This window comes from Cornus florida, unplaced genomic scaffold, assembly GCF_030987335.1.
Source record: "Cornus florida cultivar Cherokee Brave unplaced genomic scaffold, ASM3098733v1 CherokeeBrave_3.0.0_Hap2_Chr09, whole genome shotgun sequence".
NCBI classification, from domain to species: domain Eukaryota; kingdom Viridiplantae; phylum Streptophyta; class Magnoliopsida; order Cornales; family Cornaceae; genus Cornus; species Cornus florida.
In genome coordinates, this window is record NW_026775579.1 from 39,367,190 (window position 1) to 39,387,750 (window position 20,561).

The window sequence follows — 20,561 nt, forward strand, 5'->3', positions numbered from 1 at the left end:
ATATTTACAAATATATGAACCAATTTTTAGTTGAACCCTTTTTATAAACGGAATTTATATTTTGGCTTCTAAAGTTTATTTTATGCACAACCTACCCAAAGAAACACTTGTACAAGTTCTAGAATTTTGTCAAATAGTGCTTAATAATTGTTGCATTGTACAAGAATTAGGAAATATAACGCGTAGCCTACAACGAAGAATATAAGAACTTAGATATAGAATTATCAGAATACAAAATATTTTACAAGTTAAACGACAACGATTTTAGTTTATGAGTAGAATAGACTTATTTATATATAAGATCTTTTGTCTAAAGAAGTCTCTAAGTCCATATAAATTTATTGTAAAATTTTACTTTATTGTGAAAAAACTAAAAATATTTCATATTAAATAGTTGTTCAATGATTTTTTTGCGAGTTTATTTTCAACTCTAAGGATAACATAACTTAAAAGTATTGCTGGGGTCTTCAATTATAATATAATTTGTTGAATGGTATAAAACAAAATATAGTTCATTTTAGAGAAATATTTTGGTGGTCCATCCAATTATTGAAACTTCAAGACCTTGTCCTTATTATATTGTAGTATTTGAACCTTAATCCCATGTATTGATAAAAATTTTTTAAAAAAATTCATATAAAAATGTCCCAAAATAAAATTATACTAACTAGTCAAAAGTGACCGTTCAATTTGGTCAAAAATGATCACACAAAAATAAAATATGCTAAGTAAAAGTTAGAATAAATCACATAATTTACTTAAATAAATTATAATACAAAAATTTAATAATATAATCTTTTTTTTTTTTTTTTTTTTTTTTTTTTAAGTTGTACAAGCAAAGTTAAAAAATTAAACTCACGGGTGTACCTCATTATAATTTTCTTTTTACTTTCTCTCATTAATTCTTCTCAAAAATAAATAATTCATTTCTTATTATTTGACTTAATTATTAAGCTAGTTCTTTTCACAAATAAGAATCCACGAGATAAAATAACCAAATTTCTTTCGTGATCTTTGACATCTTCCCTCATTATTTTAGGAAAAAATATATTATATATATTATTGTGTCATTTCATTTGAGAAAAAAAAAAAAAAAAATTACAGTAGGGTATAACCGTATAAAATAATTGACTATGAAATGCACGGAAATGCACACCACTACATGATTGGACCCACAGTTCAGTTCTATTATGTGGGCCCATTTCAGATGATTCGTTCATTCCACAGTCAAGTCGGTGTTCGGTAAACGGGTTATTACAAGCCCTGCCGATGGAAGGAAGGAAAGAAAGGGTTATGACAGAAGTTGCACATTTTCCCACTCTTTCGTTTTTTCATCGAAAAATTCAGGAAAATCAGAGAAAATAGGATTCGCTTTTCTCAGAGAAAGAGATCCATCCCGACCCCTCATGACTTCAGGTACGCCCCCAAATTCTAAAAACTTCCGTCAATTTCACGGAAACAATCAATTTCTTTAGTTGCAGACCTCTGTTTCAATGCAAATTTCATATAATTATGGTTTCTTTACACACTCCCATCAATTGTTTCCACCAATTTCGGTCTATTAATCTAATTTCACCACCTGGGTATCGATCGATTATGAATATTTTCCATGATTTGTACTGGGTTTTCAAATTTTTTTAGAAGTTTAATGTTTAATTTTTGCAAATTATCCAGCTTACTCTGGAAAATTTCCATTGATTTCCGATACTATTTTACGTGATTTGGGCTGATTTATTCTCATGTTCTCCTTCTTTCTTGTAGATTATGCGTTGAAAATTGTTGCAGAGCTCGAGTCGGCTTCACGGTTGAGGACCGCACAATTCTTAATTACACAGAGGCCATGGCTTGGTAATGCCCCAATGCTATGCCATTTTTCTTTCACTTATTTGGTCGTAACCCAATGTTCCTTTTTGTGGTCCTTCTATTTTTCTGATTACAGTTTTTCGTGTATGTTAGGTTAATAGATGTGAATTCATCTTCCAGAAAGTAGAAGTTTGTGATTATTCATGGTTTTTTTGGGTTTTTATATCAGATCTCTATGGAGTTAATATCAGGCCTGTTGCTCCATTTGGGAGTGCAAGTAGTAAACCATTTGTTGATACAGCTCTACTACACCGGTCCTTGCCCGATGAGCTACTTTTTGAGGTATTTCTATATTTTTAATCACATTTAACTTGGTTGTACTAGTGCAAAGAGATAACAAACTTGGCTGAGTTGCTACTTCTTGATTTCATTTCAATCTGTTCATCTTACATTACTGTATTATACATTATGATTTTTTATTTATACTTAAAATGTAGGACAAGCTCAATATGACTGAGTTCTAAAATCTGACATATTCTCAGTAGTTCTCTCCACTTCAGTTCTCTATGAGGTGAACAGTGAGTTGTATTCCCATTTACCAAGCAAGCTGCATGATTTTTTTAAGAGGAAAGGACCCCTCCTTCCTTCTTATAAATATTAGGCACTGTGATCTGGCAATCGGAGTTGCCAACTGGTAGTAAAAACTAAAATTTTCCCAGGTATCTTTCTTTGAAATGGAATGGAAATGGGAACTGGTATGAGCTTATGTGATGTGTCTACCTTTGAGCTACATAACAAGATACATGAAAATCATTTTTTTTTTAAAAATGTAGAAAAATATACTCAACTATTAAATAATAACTAACTAACTTCTATTAATAAGTTTGGTTTTTGAGAGGAGCGGGGAAGGTAGGGAAGAAGGAATCACTGCAGTGATGTAAAATTTAGAACAAGAAATTTGTTCAGGAGACATACCTTTCTACTTTTTCAGCAAAGAAAACAAGTTCAGTTTGGACACATAATTGACGATAATAGCACCTGGTTACGGTAGATATTGATGATGGGGGTTGATCAAATTGCTGAGCTAGATTTTCAATATAAATTTCTCCCTGGGTTTCAAATTATAGCGCATGTTCTTATGAATGAAAATATAAATTTATTGTTCTAGTAATATTTTGTGCAAATAAACAACCATCTTCCTCTGTCGGTTCCATCGTAATAATTTGTTCTCTATTCACATCATTAAGATTCTTCACAATGCCATGCTTTCATTGGATGATAAAATCGTTTGATCTAAGGGTTCCCTCTGCATATTAAGGAATCATGGACCTCTCACTGAGAAATTGATTGGTTAGTAACAAAACAGATGTTCTGGATGGCTATAGGGCCAAAAAGATTCCAAGTGGTTGCACTTTGAGATTTTGTTGACTAGAGTTTGCAGGTCTTCTACATTAAGGATGTAAACCTCTTTGCTTGATTGAATGTAGAAAATGATAAAAATATCTTGGATCTAACACCAAGTAGTTTGGGTAAAAGCTTTGTTGAATTAATATGAGTTGAGTCCCACTTATAGTTAAGAAGATCTGAAGATTACAGTTCTTTGTTACTTTTCGTTTCCTTTTTCTTCTATATTAGGATATCCCTAGTTTGACTCCTTTAGCCATCAAACTGATTAATAGAAATTTAAGTTGGTGACATTGAAATGTGCAGATCACTCCATTAACTACACAAATTTCCTCTGCTTTAAGCAATAACAAATCTTCAATTTCAAGACCTACATAAAATCCAAACAGAAAACACACAGAAAAAAATTAAACCCTCAGTTGCCATTTGCTTCGAGATTAGATTTTGCCTAGTTGAACTCCAAAACTAGCTAAACTGATAAACAGAAAATTACGTTCAATTTTTAAAAACATCAACAATCATTAATGAAATAAGCTTAAGAAGAAGAACTAATTGTAGATGTAGTTAAAAGAAGAAAAAAAGAAAAAAGAAAAAGAAGAAGAAGAAGAACAATTCAGTGAAGAAAAACATGTAGATCACAGATCTACAACTCAGTGAAGAATAGAAAGTGTGAGAAACGAGAAAGTGAGAGACCACAAACCCAAAGAGTTTGCGCTGGAGGAAAGAGAGAATGGTGTCTTCTCGCTGGTGGAGGAGCTCGTGGTGGACGGTGGAGGAGATCACTCGCTGGTGGAGAGAGATTGAGAAAATGGACAATGGTTATTAGGGTTTATGAAGGAAATTGTGGTGTTGTTTGGCACAAAAGAGCAAAAGGGTAGCTACAGTATATTTTAGTTACCACTACAGTGCAAGAACTCACGCATCCGCTATTCACTAAACATAAAGTTATAAACACCCTTTTGGTATTCAATAAAAAAATGCCTTCGGCTACAATGTTTGTTTGTAAACAAAACAAATATTAACAAACGCGGTCCTCTAGATTTGTTTAAATAAACAATAAACACTAAACATAAACAGTTAACAAACGGGACCTAAGTAATTTTTCGTTACGCACAGATCTTCGTGAGAATGACTCCATATACCATGGGAAGGGCAGCTTGTGTTTGTCGGAAATGGAGATATACAATTCGTAATCCCGTGTTCTGGCGCAATGCATGCCTAAAGGCTTGGCAGGTAGATTTAGCATTTCTATTAACATTTTTTTTCATTATATTTGCATGAAAGTTAGTCATTCCTAAATTTTTTGACACTTTTTATTTTTATTTTTTGGTGAAGCTCTCTGGGGTGGTGGAAAATTATAAAATCTTGCAGTCAAAATTTGATGGTTCATGGAGGAAAATGTGGCTTTCAAGACCGAGGGTCCGCACTGATGGTAAGACATACCTTTTTTCGAACTTTCTAGTTTGTGTCATACATATTTGTGCTTTGTTTACATGCAACTTACTAATGTGATTTTTTCTTCTTCTTCCTCCCATTCGATGTTGCTTTGATTATCTTCCCTTGAAAACTTCTTTTCCTAAGTGTTACATTTACCCCAAAAATGAATATATATATATATATATATTCCCTCTTTTTTTTTCTTCCCTTTCTCTCTCTCTCTGATATACATCTGCGAGCTTGTTTTAATCATGTTCCATCTTTTAGTACATCATTTTTATCATTCTACCTTCTATTAATTTATGAGTATAGTTTTGACCATGTTCCGTGGATGTGTAAGCCATATTTTCTGTGTGTAAGGACCTGGTGTATCCTGGAAGCTTAAAGTCTTATGTTTTAGGAGTGTTCTTTCCATTCCAAAGAAAAAGGGGAGAGGAAAGGAGGTGACCACGTTCCTCTCAAGGGGTACCTTTGCCTTTTTATTATAAAATTGAATTAGTATGATTGCTTATTGCTTCATGACCAAAATCAGAGTGCATCCAACATTAGTTTGATGCCTGAATTGCCAAATGCATGTGTTTTAAAATGCGAAAAATTTCAGTTTCATGGTTATGTAGAGTGTAGCCTCAGCACCAAACTTGGACTTCATGATTCTAGGAATTTATTTTCAGGTGTCTTCGAGTCTATGTTTGTCTTGGATGACTGGTACTGAGTCTTCCTTTCCTTCATCAGGTCTTTATGTCAGTAGGAACACCTACATTCGTGCCGGAGTTGCAGAGTGGAAGATTACCAATCCAGTTCATGTGGTATATTTCTTCTCTCTCTCTCTCTCTCTGTTATAGCTTGGCATGTAAAACTCATATACACTTTTTTCCTGCATCAAAGGAAGGGTACTGGTAAAATTTTGTATAAGGTTTATCTAAGGAGAATTTTGAAATAAAATGATTCAGGTTGTGACAATGCAAGCCAAACCACTGCCTTATTTTTCTTCCAGATTAATAATAGATTAGCAATTTAGACTCATAAGGTTAAACCAGGCACTGGGGTTGACAATTGAGTTTTTAAATTATTAAATATTTATTTATTTATTTTATTTTTATTTTTATTTTCATTAGCAAGAAACTCACACACCCATTTGTCCATACGGGAGTTGAACTCTTACCATCCCCTTTGAAAGGTAGAGGAAATACCACTAGGCCACACAACCTTAGGTAGTAAAACTTCTTTATTGACTAACTTAAAGTGGTCTTGCCTTCAAAAACTGAAAATATAATGTTGTCATATAATTAATCTTAACATTTGAGAAGCTTTGAAAATAAAATGTTTCTTCTTCTTTTTTGTTGTTGTCATGTATTTATTTTTTAGTCTCTTGGTGTGTTTTCTGAAGTTAAGGTATTTCATTAAATTCATGCTTCAGTTGAGCCATTCTACCATTGTTGCGTTGGACTGATTCTTTAATCACAGAACCTCACAGTAATAAGTGGGAAATGAGATTTTTTAAAAGGAATATGGATCATTTAATGGAAGGTGATCTTGAAAAATAGGTCAAGGCATGGTCTCATAAGGATTTCAGCATTGGTTGGTGGTGCTTGTTGCCTGGTTCTCATTGCTGCCATTGTTCTAAATTTGTCATCTGGTATTGCAGGTCTGCTACTTCAGATACATGAGATTTTATCCTGCTGGCAGGTTTCTTTACAAGGTTATATCCCTAAACTGCCTTAAGTGTGTACAAATTACTGAAAAATAAATATATTTTGTCGCTCTATCTGATCAATACATGTTTTCTGTTCATTTCCAATGGTTAGAATTCATCACAAAAAATAAAGGATGTGACGAAATCCATGAACTTTCGGGCAGCTAAAGTAGACTGTGTTAATAGTGGCCATTATACGTTGACTGATGACAAGGTCAGGTTTCATTTCTTTCCTGATTGCCAATTGTTCAAACTCTATGTTCTGCAAGATATGGGCTCCCTCTTGTTTCTGCTTCATTCCATTAATATTACAGAATCAAATGAAGCTGTTACGCTTCGAGTGTCATTTTCTATCCTGCAAAATTCTCACTTGATTTTTCTTCCTTTGATGCTAAGTTCATTTTCCTTCTGAAAGTAGTTATAGTTTCCCTCCCATTTGCAGGTTGAAGCTGCTTTCTTGTATCCTGGCTTGCGTCCTACTGCATGGAGAATCCGCTTAAGGTATTCAGTAGGCTGGTTGGGATGATTCTGTCATGTAATAGGTTGTTCTGATATTGCAATCTCTTTCCACATCCACCACCCACCTCTCTCAGTGATTACCATAATCCGGTAAAAGGATTATCAAGTCATAAAACAACTTAATATCTTCTTAACATTGACAATTTTCTTAATACTTGTGTAGCCCATGGGCCCTTTTTCTGGGTAAAAATTGACTGACTTTTTTTGGGTGTATTGCGTCAAACTTAATGATTGTTTCTTGTCAAAAAAAGAAAAAAAGGTTAATGATTGTTAGGAGTTTCCTACTCCTTTCTGGTTCAATATTTAGGTGAATGGACTATTGCCCTCGAGTATGAGCATTTTTAAATTGGTGAATGTTCCAGAAGTACTTTTTAAATTGTACAATGTATTAATATTTCATATGTATTTTACAAGCATGGCTGCCCCTTGATTGTCACAACTGAGGATCAGAAGTGTCAAGCAGCCTCTACCTGTGTTTTTTTTGTGTGTGTGTGTGTGCATTGGTGGATGTGTCATGGAGCCTCAATCTCTAAACATGGTGTGCTTAATATTATGTAGTGAGCAACTCTAATTGCACCACTAGTGGTATCTCCTATACCTCCCAATGGGGAAGGTGAGGGTTCGAGTCCCCGTAAGGACAAATGGGTGTGAGTTTCTTGCCAATGAAAAAAAAAAAAAAAAGAAAAAAAAAAAGGTAATTGTAAGGCAAGTCTTTTTAATTTTTCAGGTTAAGATGTCATTTTAATTTTTTATTGTATGATTTAGCAATCGTCCCATGGTGGATGCACTTCATTGGTGAACCAGACTATATTAGCATTTTCTTCTTTGTACAGGTTGAGGGGAACAACAGCAGGGGCTAACAATCGGATGGATCTACTTTCACTTGTTACAAGTGGTGTGGATGATAGTGAGGTTAACAGCCCTGATGAGGACATTCTTGGTGTTGTTGAAGGCTGGCAGGAGGACGAGACACACAACCCAGACGTGCCAGCTGTTTCACATAGGAGGGGTCTGACACCTTTTGTTTTTGTACCATTTGAAGAGGTACATTTTTTGTCTTCTCTTGATTTTGCTTCAAATTGGCAAATAGTGAATACATTCTTCATGTTTTATCAAAGAAGTTATGAATTGTGCTCTACATGGTAGTTAATCGTTTATTTTTTGAATAGTTGAATTCAATGTGGATGTGATGAACCTAAATTAGGTCATTATCCATTTTTAATCCCATCTATGCTGGGTGTTGGGAGGGGTGGATTCTCCACACGCAACGTATTCTTTTTGTACACGAAATGGCTGGCTTTCAAACTAAAATTTATTCTCTCATGTTTGGCAACCCTAGCTTTTACAACAAGCAAGTGTGTGAACCTAAAATATTTGATGAACATTGCCCCATTTATTAAGCGTTAATACATGAATCATCAATTCTGTCATTCCACTCTTTCTAGAGATCTAGATTAGGTTGAGTAAGATACTACCATGTCTTTTCTTACAATTTGCACCTAAGTTAATTTTGTTCTTCGTATTTCCAGAGCAGTATTGCCTATTGGAACCATGTGACTCTTCCTGATTCGTGCAATCATTGCACACAGCAAAACTATCTCAATCAAAATTTTCTCATTTTATGTCATACTTCTTTCCACGAATGTTTACATTTTTTATTTTATTTTATCATATCTTCTCTCACTACACATCTATTTATATATCCATATCTCCAACCTGCTCATTTTTACGAACATCTGTTTCTTGATCTCCTAGCTTTCTCTTCCATGTTTGACTAATCTAGTTACTATTTATTTTTTTGTATAGATTTTGTCTTTCAACTTTTTATTTACATGTCAATTGCACATTATGCCCTAAGAAATCATCCACTTAGCCCATCGTGCTTTAATTCTATCGTTAACATAATCTCTAGCTCTCCTTTCCTACGAATAATCAATCCTTAGTGACAAAACCCATCTACTCCTTCTCTAGAGTTTCGATCTTCAATGTCCCAATGTGATTCATATATTTAGTAAAATCCTATTGATTATAAGTACTCTAATTATAGAGCTCTTTGAACCTCTAATATAGTATTTTTGTCAGGTTAATTTGATCAATTAAAAAACATCATTAGCAAATACCAAATAGTATAACCCCAAAGGGTTGGCTCAAGTGGGTAAGTCACTTGGTCCTGGTGCCTCAAGAGGAATTAGGTCTAAGGTTTGAATACTATTGGGTGCAAACAATTCTTTGGAGAGGGAGTGTGTGAGTACCAACTAGAAAAAAATAATACCAAATAGTACGGAACTTCATCCTAAATGTATCTAGTCAATTCATCCATAACTAAGTAGTCAATTTGCTGAATCCTGTATTTATCAAAATACATAGAATGACAACTTATGTTTCTCATTTGCTAGCAACGGTAACTTTCCGCTATCTGATGTCTAACTTTAGTGAGAGAATATTTTATTTTATTTATTATTATTATTATTTTTTTGTGACGATGTTGGTGTCGGGCCTCTTAGAGCAACCATAATCCACCAATAGGTACATGTAGTCCCCCCGCCTCACATGCACTTGGCAAAAACCAGGAAATTTTCTGATTTGAGTTCCCAACCTCCAAGATGTGAGGTGAGATTTTTTGTCATTAGGCTATCCCCTTGGGGAAAATTTAGTGAGAGGTAGCACAAGCCTCAAGCATTCACGGAAGTAGGAAAAGGAATTCCATTTTTTTTTTTTTTTTTTTTCAAGAAATTTGGAATCCTCACTAGGTTTTGATGGTTTTGGTTCATGTTCTTTGTGGGTCCTGGTCACAACTCAGTGTTGGTTATGTGAGTCAATATCTTCTCTAACATACGAAGAGATAATATATATGTATATATATCTGTAATAATAAACTCAAAAGTTTACTTGTCAAAAAAAAAAAAAAAAAAAACAAAACAAAAACAAAAAAACTCAAAAGGTTCCATAAGAATTTTATGAAAAAATACTAACTGAAAAATGAATTATGTTAATGTTCTTTTATGAATGAATGAAACATAGTAAATGTATAGTTTATTACATATAGTGTGGTAAAAAACGTACTAGACACATCGAAGATTTTAATAAAATTTAATTTTTAAATATTTAGCATCAATTTGAAGTGTGAATTACACTTGTTTAACAGTAAACATTTTATTCCTTTTCAACAGAAGCTATGTTACTTGATATTTCAAGATGGGTGACATACATTACTTAAGTACATTTTGGACATCAGGACATGACAAGATCATAGTTGTTAAAGGCGTGCTTGTGCTCAAATATATGCACCAATTCATTAAGGCATATCTGAAGTACTTTCTTATGCTAGTCAATACCCTTCCAGCCAGTTGCATGTGAAACACTCAAATGTGTGCTTTTTGGTTAGTTTTAGGCTCAAGAAAAGGGCATCTATTTTTCACTAATTCTTCACTTAATTTTTTACACATTTAATCATCCTGGCTTATGTGGAGAAAAGGTTGGAGAGGTTGCGTAGGATTTTCTTATGGCAAGGTCTTGGAGAGAAAACAAGTATCACCTAGTTGGTGGAAGAAGGTTTGATCTTTATTTTAAGGGTGGGGCCCTTGATACCAGAAGCTCAGGCTATATAACCAACCTTTGCTTGGAATATGGCTGTGGAGGTTTGAGATAGGAAAGCTTTGTGGTGTAGAGTGGTGGATCAAAAGTATGATAACTCTTGGGGTGGGTGGGTGTCGAGAGAAGTAAATATGTAAGGCCCATGTGGTGGGTTGGGGAGAATTCTTTACCCTTGTTTATTTTGAATTGGTAGGAGCAATTTTGTGGTCGAATGGTAAAAGATTGGACTAACAAGCATGAGGATGCTTGTCAAGTATGAGAGTAGCCACTTTGTGCAAAATAATGCCAAAGTAGCCATGTCTCTGTTTAGTCAATCCATTGGACCATGTAGAGGTTTCTATAACCATCCTGATTTAGGTCACCTACGTATTAATGTATCAATGTTTTTTGTGGAAAGTTTTCTCATTCCATTGGCACTTCAGTGGGGTTAGGGCTTTATTTCCTGGTAGAGCACCTCTAAAACTCCCTTGGTGGAGTTTGTCTTCCATTCGATCTCATGTTCTTATATGTATGTAAAAGTTCTACAGTTGTGTATTTGATTTAATTGCCACTTGAAGCCACAGAGAGTTATAGATCACATTCTTCAAGCACAAATTTGATTTAATCGTCCTTACACACCTCATTTTAGTACGTATTATTTTCTTTGAGAATTCTTCTTTTCGATAAAGGGTCATTATCTGGTTCCACTAATCATGGGTGTTGGAGGGACAATTTGGATACAAACTTGAATCTTTGGCATTGTTTACATAAAGAAAGTAACTGCGCTCAGGATTCGAATATGTGTTCTCACGCTTGGGAGTCGAGTTTTTATTACCACTTCATTGAGCAGTGGCCGTAGATTTTATTTTTTATTTTTCTAATATCAATCATTAATGTACAATAGACATAATTACGAAACTTGTTTGAGACTGGCTAGAACAAGTCAGAACATACTGTTCTAATGCGAAAACAAAATCAAAGGACCAAGTTTCATTCCTTCTAATTGCTTGCATAGCCAATTTCCTCCTATTTAATGGATGCACCAGTGACTAGGACTGATGCATAGTTAATGTGAGCAAAGTTGAAGGAGGTAGACCAAAATTAATATGGATTGAGATAGTAAAAAAAAGATATGATAGCGCTTTGAGTTAACTAAAGTTATGGTCTTAAAAAGAGCAAAATGGTAAAATAAGAGTTGTTTCCCAAATAGTTGGAATAAGGTTTTGTTAAGTTGAATATTGATAAGTATTTTATTTTGTCATATTGATGTCATTGTGTAATACCGTTAGCCTGGGCAGTTAAACTCGAGTCTATTTTACAGGTTCGCCAACTGTCGGAGTTTGAGCATTTTCCCTAAATTTTACCCTGAGTATTGTAGTCAGGCAATATACCATGAAGTTGATGAGCATCAAAACCATGAAACAGTCAAAGTGTACTAATGTTAAATAAATTATTGAATATTTTTAATCTCATCTTAGGCAAAGATCTCTCAGTCTGCTAAGTGCAAGTTACCTGCTCTCCAAAGTACTTCTCTTACAAAGTTTTGGTTTTGGCTTTATATATGTATATATACATATGTATGTGTGTGTGTATAAATATATATATGGAGTAGATATTGGGTGAGCCGGGCATACCATGTCATTGGTATGCCCAACCAATCAACACCCACCATTTTAATTTGGTGAGAGCAATTTTGTATGTAAGTGATGACCACTTTTTGTGAATGGAGAATGTTGATTGGGTGGGCATCCCAATAACTTAGTATATCCGGCTCACCCAATATCTTCTCATATATATTGGGAAGAGGGCATTTCTTTTGACTCGCTTTCTGCTTTACTTTTGTATATTGTGAATAAGACTCTTGGAAGGGAAGGAAGAAAAATGAATGTTTCAACGAGTGTCAGACCAATTGCAGTTGTACTATTCCAGATCATATTATCCCCTCCCCAATTATTTCAGCAACTAAATGGATTTCAAGAGCGGCACAAGTACACTTTTATCCTAGGCTGTCTTTTACAATCTGACATTCAAAATTGAATTTTTTTTTTTTTGCTAAATGAGTTTCCAATTCCTCCATATACGTTGTTCACTTTTATCCTAGGCTATCTTTTACAATCTGACATTCAGGATTGATTTTTTCTTTTTTTCTTTGTGTTGCTGAATGAGTTTTAAATTCCTCCATATACATTGTTCACTGCTGTGTTGTTATTCCATTCCTAACATTTTATGTTCGTTCTTTGTGGTTTAGGCGGAAACATCAGTTCTGAATCTGCCTGTAGAGAGGATGGATTACTTCGTACCTGGGTGATATGGGGGACAAACACAGGATGCTTGATTTGTGAAAATGTAAATAAATCATTTCCAGCACTGTCATATGGTGGTCTGTAATTTTCCCCGGACTGACGTTTTTACCTAGTGGTTTAATATGCACTTGGATGCCAAGTTCTTGCCGAGGAACATAACTTGTGTGTTCTATATTGCTTTTGTTTCTGGCCTTTTCCTTGTGTAATATATCTCATGCTTGTAGTCAAATGACAAAAGTGTTGTCAGGTAATGCAGTTGTAACTATATTAATTGTGTATAAGTTCAGCAACTACTTTTAACAGAGTGGTGGCTATTGCAATACTATTATTTATGAGAAAGTATTGTTCAAAGAAAGATGGAGGCTAAAAAGATGTGCAAGAAGGCGGGAAACTATAAGCCATAAGAGGGGTACTAGAAAGAATTGTTCTCATACAACTATTTCCTCCTTATACTCCACTTGAACTAGACTGAAAAGCATTAACCAACATACTGTGAAATTCATTTCCTTTCCATCTCTGCAAGTGTGGCGAGATTTGTTCCGGAAGGTTAGGTTAGGTTAGGTAATCTCTCTCTCTCTCTCTCTCTCTCTATATATATATATATATCTATCTATCTATCTTATATAGTATATACCTTGTTTGAGTTATCTCTCATAGCCTTTCATAATTTTGATGGTGTTGATAGTATTTTGTGTTATAGAGGCTTAATTAGTTGTTTCATTTTCCTTTTATGGTACTTGCTGGGTTCATTCATGCTTTTGAGATTTTATTGTGTGTTTATAGAATACTACTAGCAGTAGCAGCTAAACCATGATGAAAAGAAGAATAATAAAAAAATTAACCTAGAGATGCAAAAAAGGAGCTGCAATAATGAACCAATTCAGAGTTCGGGGCGTTTGATCATAGTTCTTCAGATGCTCATCGTTGTCGATATTCTAGTAAGACGCACTGAAGAGGATTCTTATCTGAAAGTGCATTTCCAAAGCTTGGTGCAGTCCCTCAATTTGCCAAGGTTCACGATAATTCTTGGTATCAAAGCATTTTTCTTCTTGTCAAAAATTATATTTGTCAAGAAAGAAAGAAGGTAGTTCGGCTCATAATTCAGGTGGTAATACTTGAAGTTAGCAACTGCAGTGTTATGCAAAGTAACGCCAACAGAAGTTGAGTTAGCAACTGCAGTGTTATGCAAAGTAACGCCAACAGAAGTTGGGTCTGCTTTAGATTGAGCGAGTCCCACGAAACATATTGGAACAAATCAACCACGCGGGACAATGTTGCAAGAAATTTCAGAGAAAATGTCATGTAGACTTTATATTAATCAATTGATCATTGTGTAATAATAGAGTGTAAAAAGCATTAATTACATCAAAGAAAACTTGATAAAACAAGCAGGAGATCAACAAAAATGTCTATATTGTGTGCAGCAAAGTGAAAAGATTTCCATATCATTTTCGTGCTTCCCAGATCCCATCAAAATCATGAAGCATGGATGTAGATGAGAGGGTTGGGGAATTACTATTCATCAAATAAAAGCATACCTATTCATCATGACACCGCCAGTTTCATAAATCTGACCATCGAGAGTTTACCCCAGCAGTAAAAAAATTACATCTCAAAGGTAAACTGAAGCCGACATTAAACCTTGACTACTCCGGCATGACCTGCAAAAACATTGTTTCCAAAGAAGAGCATAAGACTCCTGTATTAAATAGTTTTCCCTAATACACCATGCTCTTGCACTAAAGCATTATATTTGCATTAATACACCAAAACCTTAGAAACTGACTAAACATATCAAATTAGAACTTAAGCACTTACATAGCAAACCGCCGTACTCCACAACCAGCATCCATTGAGACACAATTCATAGGCACTTACCATGTGCACATCGTGTGAGATATATTTTTGTAAATTGGTATATTTCGGTAACAAAACGAGTCCTAGTCGAGTTGTAATTTCAGTTACGATATTAGATTTGACATCGATTGCGGAATTTAGAGGTTGAACAGAAAGATGAAAGTACTGTTGATCATATAAAAGGAAAGAACAACACATTAGGACATCGTTTCCCACTTAGGACACAATTACCTACACGATATATGTTCAGAGTTACCAAAATACAGAAAATCCAAGTTTCAGTTGGATTCTGTCTAGTAGGAACCGGTAGGAGAAATGGGAACCAGTACCCAAAGTACGTCGGAAAGGCTTCTGACCTTCTTGAACCGGTAGCAAATTTGGGAACTGGTAGCAAGAGTCCTGACAGCATTAGAACTTTCAGTTTCCTGTTCTACTTGTTTCCTTTTTGATCCCAACTTCCTTCTAAGTCCTAAGCACGAAATTTCCTTTATTTTCAAGAGGAATAGGACTTTACAAACCTCGATATAAACCATGTCATATACATTGGTTTATTCACGGCTTTTGTTATACAGATTCATTATTTTTAAAAGTCTTAGGAAGTAAATCCCTCTCAGAAAATCAAAGTTGATTTTTCTGTTGTCTTCCTAGAACATACACATATTCACCTAGTTAGGTTGGAGTTGTGGAGTTCAAATCCTGATCGTGATCATATAGTAGTATCAACATTGATTAGACGAAGCAGATCTTCTTCTATATTATTCAGACGATTAAAGAGTAGAAGTAAACGCAATCACACTTTGGAAAGGTTGGAGCATTCACGGAGTGCTGTCTGATCTACCTGCTACTCTTCTACAAATATCAAGTGTAAGTCTGAGGTCAAGTTGCTATTGGACGGGGAGTCGCAAAGCCAGAGGATCGTTAGCTGTTGGTGTGGTGTAGAACGATAAGGTGTGAGACAGAGTCAAAGTTCGGTATACTTTGTTCCAAGCATAGTGGATTGGTTTACTTTGGACTGCACAGTCTATAAGGTTTTTCCCATAACAGTTGACGTATTTTATCAACTGGGGTTTCCTCGCTAATCCTGGTATCATCTCTAACTTTATACTTTGTATTATTTTATTTGCATGTGATTAACTGTTTAATTGTTAAACCATAAAATAAGCAAAGTTGTTAATGACACAGATCTGTTTTATAAAATCAACAAAAACTTTCAAAGTAATTTCCGCTGTGTTCGACTCACACATCACTCCAGGAAATCCACATCTTTTCACCGAAACAGATAAAGAGGTGTCTGGAAATCATAATGGAATCAATCAAATATGCATTATATGCGGGATCAGACGGAAAATCAAACCAAAAAGAAAACACAAGAAGATCAGCATAAATACAACAACATCTAACACACCTTAGATAGAAAATTCTGAGAATATAAGACATGTAACTGGATTTTAACCAGAGTTGGAACTCACAGGGTTTTGTTATATAACATTCTCAATATGAAGATGGAGAATATCTCATTCCTCCAAACTAGCAAATTTCCCATGTTACAGTGAACTCATGGGTTCATTTTATTGGTTTCACCTTTATCCCTTGCCTATGCTTATTATACCATCTTCAATTCTCCTACGCAATGCATTATCCAGCAAATCGGCCTCTTCTGTGGAGTTCAGCACATCTAGCACAAATTTATATGTATACACTCTTGGAATTGATCTATCATCAACCAATTAAACAAGAAAATCCCTTGTACAATGTGCTTACTCTATTCTTTCTATAGGATCATCACCACTAATTTAAATTTTATGTGTTTGGCTTCTCTTCAACCTATAAAATATGAAATCATATTAAGCCAGATGTTGTTAGTGGTTTGCACTTGCACTGACTTGAATTGCTATGTTTATGCAATAAAAAGAGAGATGGTAAAAGAATTCGGAATTAGATCCATGGCTTTGATTCTTACCGGCAAAGGCAGAGCTATCGACTCGTAGGCTTTTTTCACATAACATTCTTAAAATGATGATGGAGAATACCACATTCCTCTGAACTATCTAACTTCCCCATGTAACTATGGAATCTTGTGGTTCTTAACAGGTTTCACCTTCATCAATTGCCTATATCTATTCTTAATACCATCTTCAATTCTCCCATGCAGTTCATCATCCAGCAAATTGGCCTCTTCTGCACAGTTCAGCATATCACATAAAAACTTGTATGTATATTGTCTTGGAATTGATCCACCATCAACCAACTCAACAAGAAAATACCTCGCCTCTATGATCCTTCCTCCTTCACATAGGGCATGGATGACTAGGGTATAAGAACTTGTACTGGGTATCCCGTGATTCATCTTTTGCATCCTCCGCAACATTTCAACAGCTTTACCAATCTCGTTAACAGTGCTGTAATATCTAATGAAAGAATTATATGTAGCTCGATTTGGGAGACAACCCTTTTTGGTTATGTCATCAAAAAGTTCCAAAGCCCTTCCAATTCTTAGTTTTGCAACAACAATCAATCAAACAGTTGTAAGTTACAACATCAGGAACAAAACCCTTGAAGAGCATAATTCGAAACAAGTGATTTGCTTCCCACAACTTCCTCCTAATGGCCTTCCTGCACCCAGTTTGCAGGCTATGCTTACAATAAGAACTAATCAATATTATGAAGGTGAATGTATCAGGCGGGCATCTAAAACCCGGCAATTCCATTTGCCCAAGCAAAAACTTGGCTTTTCTAAAGTTTCTAACTCTACAAAGAGCATAAATAACCGTATTATAAGCATAAACATCTGGTTTGCAATGAAATTGCTTCATCCTGTAAAATGTAGCCAATGCTTCATTAACCAACCCCTCTTGTCCTAGAAATTTAATCAAACATGTAACGGTCGAGGTAGTCACAATTCCATCACTCTCTCTCCTTGCCATTTCATTCAGAAATTCCCAAAGGGCTTTCAATCTATTCCCTCTAACCAACACACAAGCCATCTCTCTGCAAGTCCTCTCACTATGTGTGAACCCAAATTAGGTCTCCACCCAATAGTAGAACTCCATTGCTTTGTCCAATCCTAACTCAACTTTCTGGGGGTCTCTGTAAGCAGGACGACCAAGAACAAGCACACCTTTGCCAGCTCTATTGGATTCTTCCCGCAGATTTCTCTGTTTAAGAGGCGCTCGGTGCCGGAAACCTTTTTGACGAGCAATGGATCTTATGGATTGGAAGAAGAATCTGGGTATCGATCTTAGAACCTCAGAAACAGCTTCAACAGTCATTGGTTGATGGGAAGTGAGAGTGGTGGTTGAAGAAGCAAGCTGAGCATCAAAGGGTTTACTTTGGCTCATAACGGCCACTACTTGGTTTACGAGGGAAGTGAGACGTTTTGATGAAATCATCGCTTGAGAGATGATTAATTGATTTGAACTTGTGAAGTGAACCCCAAAGCAAATCAATGTGGCAAATGCTCAAGCGCAGAACCTATGAAAGGCATCAAATTGAACTCAATTTAACTATTTAGGTGAACTCTCCCTACTCTGAATTGGTAGGAGCACTTATGCGGTGAAATGGAGATGGGACTGACAAGAATGAGGATGCTCGTCAAGTATGGAGTAGCCACTTGGTGCAAAATAATGCCAAAGTAGCCATGTCTCTGTTTAGACCAGACTACCACTGTGTGATGGTCCTTTTTACTTCTAATTAATCAATTCATTAGACCATGTAGAGGTTTCTATAGCCATCCTGATTTAGGTCACTTATGTATTAATGTTACAATGTTTTTTGTGGAAAGTTTTGTCATTCCATTGGCACTTCAGTGGGGTTAGGGCTTTATTTCCTGGTAGAGCACCTCTAAAACTCCCTTGGGGGAGTTTGTCTTCCATTCGATCTCGTGTTCTTATATGTATGTAAAAGTTCTACAGCTGTATATTTGATTTAATTGACACTTGAAGCCACAGAGAGTTATACATCACATTCTTCAAGCACAAATTTGATTTAATCGTCATTACACACCTCATTTTAGTACGTATTATTTTCTTTGAGAATTCTTCTTTTCGATAAAGGGTCATTATCTGGTTCCATTAATCAAGGGTGTTGGAGGGACAATTTGGATACAAACTTGAATCTTTGGCATTGTCTTACACAAACAAAGTAACTATGCTCAAGATTCGAATCCGTGTTCTCATGTTTGGGAGTAGAGTTTTTATTACCACTTCACCGATCAGTGGCCCTAATTTTTTTTTTTCCCCCTTTTAATATAAATCTTTAATGTGCAATAAACCTAATTACGAAACTTGTTTGAGACCCACTAGTAAAAGTTAGAACATACTGTTCTGGTGCGAAAACAAAATCAAAGGACCGACCGAGTTTCATTCCTTCTAATTGCTTTCATAGCCAATTTCCTCCTATTTAATGGATGCACTAGAATTAAAGTGAATAATGAGAGCAAAGTTAAAGGAGGTGGACTAGAATTAATAAGGATTGAGATAGTAAAAAAATATATGATAGCGTTTTGAGTTAACTAAAGTTAAGGTCTTAAAAAGAGCAAAACGCAAAAATAAGAGTTGTTTCCCAAATTGTTGGAATAAGGTGTTCTATTTTATTTTATTTTATTTTTTAAAATTGTTGGAATAAGGTGTTCTATTTTATTTTATTTAAAGTTAAATATTGATAAGTATTTATTTTGTCATATTGATGTCATTGTGTAATACCATTAGCCTGGGTAGTTAAACTCGAGTTTATTTTACAGGTCAGCCAACTGTCGGAGTTTTAACATCTTCCCAAATTTTACCCCGAGTACTGTAGTCAGGCAATATACCATGAAGTTGCTAAGCATCAAAACCACGAAACAGTCAAAGTGTACTAATGTTAAATAAATTATTGTACATTTTTAATCTCATCTTAGGCAAAGATATCTGAGTCTGCTAAGTGCAAGTTACCATGTGTATATATATATATATATATTATAACGACCCGAACCCGTGGGTCCGAACCATTAACCGGGTCCTTACCCGAACCCGAGATCAATAAGGGCACAATAGTCACTTCCCGTGCTTATGGTTAATGTTCAATTCATTACATAGCTCAAAACACTTCAAAATCACAGTCCAACAGGTGAGGGTCAAAACATTGGTCAAAGGGGGGAGGGTCAGCCAGCTGATGGCCCTTGGTTGGCCGGCTGAAACTACAAGGTCGGCTGGCTAACTGAGATGGTCAGTCGGCTGAAACGATACACCAAGTTGCAAGCTCTCGGGACTTTGCTACAGTGGCTCATCGGCCTACTGAAATTGGGGTTCGGTCGGCTGATGAAAGAAGGTCGGTCGGCTGATGAAGAGGTTTAGCCGGCCGAAACAAGTTTTTCCAAGTCTCAACTCACTGGAATGCCAAAATGGGCACTGTCAGCCGGCTGATAGTCCTTGTCAACCGGCCGACAGGCCCTGGGAAGCTGCTACCTATAACCAAAACATCAAAACTGACTAGACTAGTTATAAGCCAACCTGAAAAGTAATGCAATCCCGTATTCACGACAACAATCTATACCATCTTTTCACCATAATTATCATCATAATTTCTAGTAAGGAATTTCAAATATATACATTCACAAGATTAACACAATACTATCATTCATACATCCCCCGATGATCGTATACAAAATAGAGGATATAAATACATCACGAGACATAAAATGATACATTTCCAGTTAGTGCTTTGATGAGTGCTCAAATGTGACGCATTTTAGCACCTAAGTTAGGGTATTTTAGTCCATTACTTTTATGTCTTAGATACTTATTTGTGTTTTTGCCCATTTCAGGTTAATAAAGTTCAAACAGGCTAACAAGAGCCATTTAGCACAATTTTGAAGCTAAGGAGCAAAGTTGGAAAAAAGCCAAGAAAAATATATCAGGGGAACTTCGAACCATCGAAGGAAAGTCCTGATCGATCGAAGTGGTCTTCAATCGATCAAAACAAGGCGGTGCCAGCTC

At 35.5% G+C, this 20,561-nt stretch overlaps 1 protein-coding gene and 1 pseudogene across 1 annotated transcript; one reads left to right on the forward strand and one right to left on the reverse strand.

Annotated features, from left to right (window-relative positions):
* Positions 1 to 1,243: 1,243 nt before the first annotated feature.
* LOC132273710 (F-box protein 7-like) lies at positions 1,244 to 13,013 on the forward strand. Its single transcript, XM_059774753.1, has 11 exons — positions 1,244 to 1,416; positions 1,762 to 1,848; positions 2,033 to 2,145; positions 4,324 to 4,440; positions 4,543 to 4,639; positions 5,377 to 5,450; positions 6,290 to 6,343; positions 6,450 to 6,551; positions 6,780 to 6,838; positions 7,690 to 7,900; positions 12,678 to 13,013. The coding sequence occupies exons 1-11, from the start codon at positions 1,407 to 1,409 to the stop codon at positions 12,735 to 12,737; spliced, it is 984 nt and encodes a 327-aa protein (XP_059630736.1). The 5' UTR covers positions 1,244 to 1,406; the 3' UTR covers positions 12,738 to 13,013.
* Positions 13,014 to 16,014: 3,001 nt separating this feature from the next.
* LOC132273254 (pentatricopeptide repeat-containing protein At1g77405-like) lies at positions 16,015 to 18,151 on the reverse strand (annotated as a pseudogene).
* Positions 18,152 to 20,561: the final 2,410 nt, after the last annotated feature.

Excerpts from the sequence above, each read along its gene's own strand:
- LOC132273710 (XM_059774753.1), top strand. Across the intron at positions 4,441-4,542 it reads CATGCCTAAAGGCTTGGCAG|CTCTCTGGGGTGGTGGAAAA; the intron begins GTAGATTTAGCA and ends TTTTTGGTGAAG. Across the intron at positions 5,451-6,289 it reads TTACCAATCCAGTTCATGTG|GTCTGCTACTTCAGATACAT; the intron begins GTATATTTCTTC and ends CTGGTATTGCAG.